The 10,672-nt window shown below is 30.4% G+C and overlaps 1 protein-coding gene across 1 annotated transcript; it reads right to left on the minus strand.

Annotated features, from left to right (window-relative positions):
* Positions 1–806: 806 nt before the first annotated feature.
* Positions 807–5,497, minus strand: LOC145005514 (wax ester synthase/diacylglycerol acyltransferase 5-like). The gene is made up of 6 exons (XM_078964596.1): positions 4,558–5,497; positions 2,196–2,268; positions 2,041–2,108; positions 1,750–1,962; positions 1,177–1,314; positions 807–1,082 (listed from the first exon to the last, which is right to left on the minus strand). The coding sequence occupies exons 1-6, from the start codon at positions 5,296–5,298 to the stop codon at positions 936–938; spliced, it is 1,380 nt and encodes a 459-aa protein (XP_078820722.1). The 5' UTR covers positions 5,299–5,497; the 3' UTR covers positions 807–935.
* Positions 5,498–10,672: the final 5,175 nt, after the last annotated feature.

A 10,672-nucleotide genomic window follows, 5' to 3' on the forward strand; every position in this document is an offset into this window, starting at 1 on the left:
ATCTCGGTAATATCAAGAAATGACCTCATTTTGATTTTTTGTTTGAAAGAGTAAATTTCATAAATGATCCTTGTAAAATAATAAAAAGAAACATTGTGCAATTAAATCATGATTTTTTTTTTTTAAAGACATATAAGATCCTTTTATATGTATATACTTTTTATACTTTTGTGATGGAGTGGAGTCTGGCCATATTTATTTTTTAATCCGATAATCTCAACATTTTTATCCAACACCTGTAACAACCATTTAAATTAATTTTGATTTGAAACAAAAAAAAAAAAAAAAAAAAATTGAATGTCAAAATTAAAAAAAAAAAAAAAAAAATTAGTGTTAAAATTATAAATAAAAAAAAGAACTTACTGCCTTTACTACAATTTTTATTTTTTATTTTCCAATTTTAACACTCATGTCAGCGCTACATAACTAAATAGTATCACATCAGTGTGCCATGTCACCAAAGAACGACATGCCAACAAATAATTAGGTTGATCGTTCAAATAATCAAATTAAAAATATAATAACTAAATTATAACAAAAAATAATGTAACGTCAAAATCAATTTGTTTATAAAAAGATAAGAACTTTCATGCAAAATATCATATGAACACAAGTAGCACTTGCATGTGATAGTTGGAAGTGAAATACTGAAATATGATATAAACAGAATGTTAATACGGATTGATTTGGTTTGCGCCGTCAAGGGACCACATAGTAACACTAGAACAATTTTGACTAGTAAAAGACGTAACACATTTTGTTAAGAAATTAAGTGCATTCGTATATAACTTGCATACTCTTAAGTCTTATCAAGATGTTGATATATTTGTTGGTATATCAAGAAGGTCACTGTAGTCACAATGGAATTTGACTTTTATGTACACTAAAGTAAAATTTATAAACCTTGTACAAATTCAAAATGTTTTTTTTTCCCCTTATTTTTGTACCACAGCTTCTTTCATTTCAAGTAACGCATCTTCGAAACATTTTGCTAAATTATCAGGATCGGGTATCAAATCTTTTGCAACTAATATCTGTAGATCGGCTTTTCCCGCGTAACTCAACATATGCATTGTGATCGCCTGCATCACCATTTGACACGATGTAAATACATATTTTCATTTTAACAAATGGAAGTGCTTATTTTGTTTGTACATAGAGCATAAGAATTTGTACGTGTGATAAGCTTGATGATGTTGTTCGGAGATATGTAACTGGAATGCCAGCAATCGTGAACTCTTCTCTCGGGCCAACAATATTCGATACCGTGAAAGTAGTGTTGCAAATTATCCTGTTGTTAAGCAAACTTGCCCACTACAAACACAGTTGAATTGTATTATTTTAGATATCTGACAAACAGTCTACGAGTAATTATATTATAAATCGTAATAATCTTATAAAAGAAAATGTTTTTTTTTTTTTTTTTTTTTTTTCCAAATTAGAGATATTGCTATAATTGACTAGTGATTAATGTAATATTTCAAGTTGAATTAAAAAATTGCTCACCACAATTAAAAAAACATAAAAGATTTAAATTACGAAATATTTTCTTTTATTAAAAAAACTTATAAGGATATTTTGTGGTTAGAAGCATTTTTTTTTTTAATTTGGTAAGTGGCTGGTAACGAAGTTGGTGGTTATTTTTGACTTTTGTGTTTGATAAAAAAATGCTTAATTTTTAAATGTCACATCATAAAGTATTTTTTTGAATACCTCGAGAAAATATTAAAAAAAATAATATAATTTCACCTTTGGTCCAAACCAACTCATAACAAAATTTCCAATCTGATACGACAAAAATGCCTCCATTGACAATTTTTTCCCATCAATCATTTTCTTGGCCCTCTTCAAGTACATAAGAGGATCCGATCCTTTTTTATGGTAGTAAATTGGTAGAAGCATAATACCAAATTTATTTCCCCACCCTATTTTTGTATTTTTCTTCATCAACTCTTTCATATCCTATAAAATTACAAGATTATGTGAAATTTAATAAACATGTATTTTGAATTTTGTATAAAAATATATAATAATAATTACCTGAAGTCCCGGTGATGGTCTTAGATTAACCAAGGCGACACCGGTGATTTGAAGCCCCTCTTCATGAGCTAGGAAATACAAGTAATTAATTCGGTTGAATAACAAGTAATTAATTTGTTATATTTTAAAGGAAAAATAAATAAATAAAATCTTACAGTTTGGTGATCTTTTGTCTAAATATTTTGATACTCCTGATGATATTATACCAAAGAGTACATCGTTTATCGTCTGCATTACAATAATATGTTACGAATTTTACATTAACGACAATAATCAAATAATAATAACATGTACTATAATTTTAACCCAAAATTTAATTTTTGTTACAAATATGGCTCAACATTATCTACAAGATCTTCTCATTTTTTTATTTACGATTTTGTTTGTCTATATTTTTAAGTTTAATTTGTCCCTTTGTAACTTTCACATTTATGGCCCATGTCCTACAAATAAGAAACACTCAGATCTTTTACCTAACAATTTAAATTGCTTTCTATTCATGGGCCATTTAAAATAGACATTTATTTTATTCACAAATTTACGAAAATATTGATATTGTGACTTTTTAGTGAATTCCATGAGTTTTATATAAAAATTAGACAAAATTACATAAATGGTCCTCATGGTTGACAAAATCGACCAATTATGGTTCTTATGACGAATTCTTTACACAGATGGTCCTTGTGGTTTCAAACGGCGTTAACTTTTTCAGTTAAGTCCTATGTGAAATGACTTATTTGCCCTTCATGCATAAGGATGCTTTATGTAATATGTTTCTACCACAGGGACCATTTATGTAATTTTCTCTATTATTTATTATTTTTTTTTATCTTTTTTAATTATATATTTAAGTATTTAGATTTTTTTAAATTTATTGTTTAATATATATATATATATATATATATATATATATATATATATATATATATATATATATATAACATTTTTTAACGTTTTGCTCAAATTATTTTTTCTAATCTTTTTGATATTTTATTCAAGTAAATTTATTAATGTTTTTTATTTTGACGTTTTATTCGAATATTATTTATTTATTTATTTGACTTTATGTTCGAATACATTTTTCAACATATAGTATGTTTATATTTGTTAAAGGATTTCACGGCTATTGTAATTATAATTCTTAACTTAATTCATTTTCAATTATGTTTTCATTTTTTTCTTTTATCAGGTTATATAATTATTAATTTTTAATTCAAATATTTAACTATATAAGGTTGCATAATTATTATTTTTGTAAACTAATTTATTAACATTTTTTATAAAAAAATGTAAAATGTTTGTTAAACGTGAATATGATTAATATAGATTAGGTAGACATAGGCTACGTTGAGACCGCCTCATAACATTGCCGAGAACGACCGGGTCATTTCACATTGGATTTAAATGTAATTATTTCGAGTTATTTTATTTTTTTGTTTTTAGTAGTGTTGTAAAAAATTACAATTAGACCCGTTTAAACTCAGATTAATCCCTAAACGCTACCTGACTGATTAGAGACCCTTGCGTTGTGATTTTTTAAAACACTGCTAAAAAAAAAAAAAAAATAACTCGAAATAATTACATTTAAATCTAATGTGAAATGACCTGGTCGTTCTCGGCAACGTTGTGAGGCGGTCTCAGCTTAGCCTATGTCTACCTAATCTATATTAATTATATTCACATTTAACATACATTTTACACTTTTTTATAAAAAAATGTTAATAAATTAGTTTACAAAAATAATAATTATACAACGTTATATAGTTGAAAAATGTATTCGAACATAACGTCAAATAAATAAATAAATAAATAAATAATATTCGAATGAAACGTCAAAATAAAAAACATTAATAAATTTACTTGAAGAAAATATCAAAAAGATTAAAAAAAATAATTTGAGCAAAACATTAAAAAATGTTAGCATGTATATATATATATATATATATATATATATATATATATATATATATATATATATATATATATATATTAAACAATAAATTTAAACAAATCTAAATCGTTAAATATATAATTAAAATAAATAAAAAAATAATAAATAATACAGAAAATTACATAAACGGTCCCTATGGTAGAAACACATTACATAAAGCGTCCTTATGCATGAAGGGCAAATATGTCATTTCACATAAAAATTAACTGAAAAAGTTAACGCCGTTAGTCAAAAGGACTGTCTTTGTAAGATTTTGAAACCACAGGGACCATCTGTGTAAAGAATTCGTCATAAGGACCATAATTGGTCGATTTTGTCAACCATGAGGACCATTTATGTAATTTTGTCTAAAAATTACTATTTTTGTCATACGATGCATATACAAGTTGTACTGTACAAATAAGCTTTCAGTGTTTTAGGTAGTGTTTCGTTGGCCAGCCATTAACGGATATGGAAGGTTTTCGAATAATCGTTAAACAAAACTGAAACTGAATACCAAAATGGAAAAACATATCTAATGCATGCTTAAAATCTAACGGAAAATGTAACAGAAATTCAAAACTTACCGCGTTGTTGACGGCGTTCTTCACCGTTTTCATGTCGTCAAGGCTGAACGTGGCGGTGGAGAGTTTTCTCGGCCATAGCTCCACCCCTTCTCCGCCTCTCACCACCGTTTTTCTGTCTCTCACCCATAGACACCTCGACATAAAGTCAAACAGATAAATCAAAGTAAACCAAATCATTTTCACCACTTTCGAAAACTTCTCTCCTGTTTTTAATCGTCTAGGGCTTGATCTAGTGGATGAAATCAGAGGTTCGATCGTTGGCGTTTGTTCAGGATCATCTAATTTTCTACACAGAGTTAACATCAATGACATGATAGAGATTCCGTCGCCGAGCGCGTGGTGGAGACGCAACACCAGAGATTTATGAGCCGATAAAATGTGAATCTCCCACAACGGTTTATCGTGGCTCAAAGGAGTTGAGACTGTGAGGTCGGCGAGGTAATCGTTGACCGCGGCCTCATCGTTATCAGCTTCTCCGACGGGATCGGAGTGTAGGATGATGTGGCGGTTGAGTTGGAGGTCGGTTTTTCTCCAATATTCACGGCCGTGATTATCGGTGACTAAGAGGCTGGTGAATCTAGGGTGCTTGATCATGAGAGAATCGGAGACGACGGAAAGGACTTCATCAAATCCAATCGGACGCTCAAGGCCGAGAGCGCAGTTGATGATCTGGTGAGTCGCCGGCTGAATGAACAGCCGGCCGGCCGGCGTTAATGGTTCATCATCGTTCTCGATGCCCATTTTCTAGAGAGAGAAGAGGGTTATGAATGTGTGAGGATGGTTTTTTTGCTTCCGATTTTGTGAGGATGGATTTACAACACACAGAGAAGGTTTGGCGTAGGAAAAGGGATTGCCGGCGAGGAAAGAAGAAGCCAATGAGTGACACAGATACAGGGAAGTCACAGGGGCAATTTTGTCAATTAACAATAAAATTTCTGTGGAAGGATAAAAATAAGCGAAAATATCTATATATTTGACGTTTTTATAATTACTCTTTCAAAATATCATGTGTCATCAACAAGCAGCTTTTTAAAGCTTTTTTTAGCTATTATTTTAAATTAATTTAATTGTTTTTTTTTTTTTTTTAAACTCCATCTATTTTATATTTTACAAAGATTGCTTTTTATATAATTTTATAAAAATGTTTTTTTTATATAATTTTATATATTTTAAACGTTTTTAATTATTTTATCAAATATTTATATACAAATAAAAAATTACGGTTTTCATATACCAACTAAACTTGTAATTAGTATACTAAACATATCTTCAATTTGTTTTTTAGTTAAATATGAACTTTAAACATTTATTAGTAAAAAATATTGGATTAGTTTTTATTTTATTTTATTTTATTTTATTTTTTAAAAGTTGTCAGATAAATATCTACATTTCAATACTCTTAAAGCATTTAATGGGACTTATATGACTTATTGAAATTTCATTGATATAAACGTTTTTATTTTTCTATTATTTATTTTAAAATTATTTATTAATAATAATATTTTAGTTTATTTAAGTATATAGTATTTTTATTACTTTTTTATTTTTTACTTAATTAGTCTAATTTATTGGATATACAAATAAATCATAATATTTTTTATTGTGTTTTATTTTTTTAACTACGTAGCTTAATGAAATAACATTATGTGCTTAAAAACATACAATTATAAGACGAGGTTATATAAAACATTTTGAATATATATTTTAAATATATGAAAATAAATGTTTAATTAATTGAAAAACTTTCAAAAAAGCTTGTGCATTAGAGAGGGTTTAATAAAGAAGCTGTTTTATTGATTTAAAATGGAAAAATAAGCTTTAAAAATAATTAATCATTGTGAATTATTTTACTAATAACTCTATAATTGATATCATTACCATTTCTGTAACTAGTCACAATCTAGGTTTTTCGATATGTTAGTTCTTTATTTGATTTAACACCTTTTCAAACATTCTAATAGATTAGAGACTAGATTCGGTGCATACGTTTAGTTTTTGTTAGGTCCACATTCAATTCTTGATGGTTGTTGTTGTACACAATAAAATGCATGTATCTGTCAAGTCTTGGGTGTTGTTATATTTTGTAAGATCAATTTTTTAACTAAATAACTTAAAAAATTGTTTTATATTATCTTTTTGGTGTTTGTTGTTTTAATCGGGTTATTTTCATGTTAGTAAAAAAAACATAATATTGTGTGAGGTGTATCAATTACGTAGATGTCATCTGCAAAAAAGATAAGGCGTCTACAAACAAAATTAGGGTATCGCAAAAAGGGCGGGTCATGAGCAAAAACATCAAAACAACTTTGCTTGTCGAGAACATTTAACATTATAGGTGGCAAAAAAGGTCAAAATGACAAAAATGCAAAAATTATGTTTGTATTTTCTTTTTATTAAGGTCCAACTCCATCCCTATAAGTAACAACACTGACAGAATATATATATATATATATATATATATATATATATATATATATATATATATATATATATATATAAAGTAATTATTTCATCCTCAAATTTATAACTGTTATTATTTTCTCTTATTTTATTTTATAAATATTAGAAGAAAAACCTCTCCTAACCCCTACCTTTTAGAATTAAACGTCAAACGACACGCGCATTCCCTTCACATATTTTGTCAATTTACAAGAATTGAACGTGCTCTCTATTCCACAGCTTCTATTATCATTGTCGCACGTTTTACCAGTGCCACGGTTGTCACTGGTGGTGTTTCTCTTCAACATCGATGTCCCTCCCACCACCTTCTCCCATCTCATTTGATTTTTACTCGTACAAACCCATGTTGATTTCTTCGCAAATTTTAGAAAAGAAGGGAAGAAGTGGCGCCCCGTTATGTTTCTAGGGGTTGTGGTGTAATTGTTTTATGAGGTGTGATGGTAGTGAGAAGACGAAGGAGAAGGAGTGGGGGGGGGGGGGGGGGGGTTGGTGTAACATTCATAATCCAAGTAATTTACATTTTGACCCCTATCCATGAAAGTTATTGCAAAATTGGTCCCATGGTGGATTAATGTGGAAGGCACCTTTTTCCCTAGTACGTCTTTGTATGCTGGGCGTACGTGGCCGAAGGCTAAACCCTAAATTTTAGGGTTTGGACCCTATTAACCATCATTAACTCCCCAAGACTCCTTCTCTCATCAACTTCCAACCCCATTTCGTATCTTACAAACCCTAATCTACCTTTGGGAGCATTTTGAGCCTTAAAGTGTGTTATTGGTGTTCTTGCAGGAGGAAGAAGGAAATGGGTTCACCTTAGAAGCTCAAGACCCATTTAGATCCATAAGCATTTTTCCCTTAAGCTTTATTTAGAGGTATAAAGCTCTGAACTTGTTGGTTATTTCAATAGATCTTGATAGATGTGGAGTTTTAAGCTTTTTAGCCCCATAATCTTGGTCGATTTGAGTATGAGCTACTCTAGACCAAATGAGTTGTCCATTTGGACGTTTTAGAGTGTCTAGAATGATAAAAATGTGATCTTGGCCTTTCAAGTCCGTCCATGCAAAGGTTATGATGTCTTATTAGGTTAAGAAGTTAGGGTTTTAAGGTGTGGGCACTTAATAGCCATGCAAGATCATAAAGTTGGAAAGTTTATGGTTTAGAACATTATTTGGGGACTAGATCTGGGTTTTGTACGAAATGACTTATTAGATTAAGATCTTATTAGGATGTAAGGTAACCTATAGAGTTGGTGTATGGAGTTGTGTTGTGTTCAACTATCTTTTCAGACCGAAAGGTGAGTTATCCTCACTGTACTTGTGGGTTGAAGGTACAAATGTCGGCATAGTAGATTATGTATTATGGTTTGTTTTATTGGTATTCTATGGTGATCTGTTAAGATTTACATGATTATCTGGTTGTTGTTATGTGTTTTATCTATTATATATGTTGACATAGTTGGTGGAGTTGAGATTGTACCGCTTTATGCTGTCAGTTAACAAACTCGAGCAATCCAATCGAAAGGTTGTGGGTGAGGGGTAATCCAACCAGGAGGTTGTAGACCCAGTATGTATTAGGCAATCCAATCGAAATGTTGTGGGCCAGGGCATTCTAACCAAAAGGTTGTGGGCCAGGGGTAATCCAACCAGGAGGTTGTGGACCCAATATGTGTTTTGTACATATGTTCTGTTGTGTGATATTTAAAGGAACTCACTAAGCTTTGGCTTACAATTTAAGTTTTATGTTTCGGGTACTTCAGATGATCTGGGAAAAAGCAAAGGTGTGATCGTGCACATCCTTCTAATTTATGATTTTTGATTTTGGGATACTTTGATATGTGACTACTATCTTTGGAAACAATGTTTTGTAAACAATTATGACTTTTGGTTGGATTTTAAAAATGAAAATTTTATCTTGATTTTTGGGATGTTACATTTGGTCGGAAACAACCAAGGCAGTGTCAGGATCTAGGGTTTGTTCGTTGGACGTTGGGTTTCAGAATTATTGGTTAATGTGGTCATCGAACGTCGGACATCAAATTCGCACAACAAATTGCTTATTTTTGTTGGCTCCGGTGCCATTAGAGACGTGGTTATCGCTTGAAAGACAAACCTGTGTTTGTCGACAAAGTGGGTTGTCGACAAATATAAGAATCTAGAACTGGAAATGATAAGAAAAGTTAGTCACACATGACTAACTTAGAACATCAATCCAACAAATTTGATCTTAAAACAGACTTAAAAAATCAAAATCAAATTGTTCGAAAGTGCTAAGTGATGGCATGATCTCCCAAAATCGCTCCTTTGAAATCCTTGGTCAAAGTTATCTCAACATGCGCCAAAAAGAGAAGATAAATTGAAAGTTGCAAACTCAAAAACTATCAGATCACATTACATGGCGCACGTAATGACAATGTTATGCGATCGTGTAACGACAAATATATGCTGAAAGGCTCTAAAACACGGCCATGTAATCACAAGAGTAAACATTACACAACCCTCGTAATAATCTGAAAAGTGCCCATTTTCTAATTTTTTGAATTCTTCAATTTAGCTCCAAAAATTATGAAACTTTACCGAGAGCTTCCCTCGAACATCCTAATCATGCTCCAATCTTCAAATCACCCTGAAACATCCACAAAAACCATGAAAAGTATATTGATCTTTGATTTGTCTAAAAAAAAAATGCAAAATACATGTAAAATTAGATTAAAATACAATGTAATGCTATAAATAATCATGAAATAAACATGTGAAAATGTGCAATTTATGCACCTAACATTATAGCAATTTTATTGTGTTCCATTATTTATAGACAAAATTATTGGATTAAGGTGTCTAAGGTCATAACTAATATAACATCCTAAAAATCATGACAAAATTTTCATTTTTTTAACCATCACAAAATCCATAATTCACACAAAACATAGTTCCAAAACCATAAGTATAAATCAGAGTATCCCAAAACCATAAGTCAAATAAATATCCATGATGATGTGTATTGATGTATCTCACCAGAAGAAACATCAAAGGGTAAGGGGTCGTCAACTCAGGAACGACCCTACAAAAACCCATTACTCGACAAGATCCAGGAGCGGGCCATAGTCCATAAGACCCTGCGTTCTAGCGCCGGTGACCTGGCCTTGGGATTTGTCTCCTTTTATGTGACAACCCGATATTTCAAATCAATGTAAAGACCTAAAAAGTCAAAAATTTTAACCTCTTTTGATATAATGAAATTATTGTCAAAAATAAAATGTTCAAAAGTCATTACTGGATTTTATAAATGATAGATATCGTTTCCAGGGTTTTAGAAATATAAGGAGCACTAAAATCCGAGTTATAATGAAGAAGTTATGACTAACCAAAGATTTACATCAAAAACCGTCAATACAGTTAAATGTAAAACGAGAAATTTCAATAAAATACTTATTAGCCTTAGGTACCTAAATAAAAGTCGTATATATCATTAAACCGTGAACACATATAAAAAGAACGCCCAAATCTGACTTCGTATAAGGAAGTTATGATTTTTCGAAGTTTCGGGATAGCGGTAGACAACTAAAAACTCGAAATACAACCTCGTAAATCAATGTGTTTTTAATACTCCATGTGAGTCTTATAACCATGCTATTTGACCAGGATCCCTATAACAACGT

This window comes from Lactuca saligna, chromosome 7 (genome assembly GCF_052625555.1).
Source record: "Lactuca saligna cultivar CGN05327 chromosome 7, ASM5262555v1, whole genome shotgun sequence".
Taxonomy (NCBI): Eukaryota; Viridiplantae; Streptophyta; class Magnoliopsida; order Asterales; family Asteraceae; genus Lactuca; species Lactuca saligna.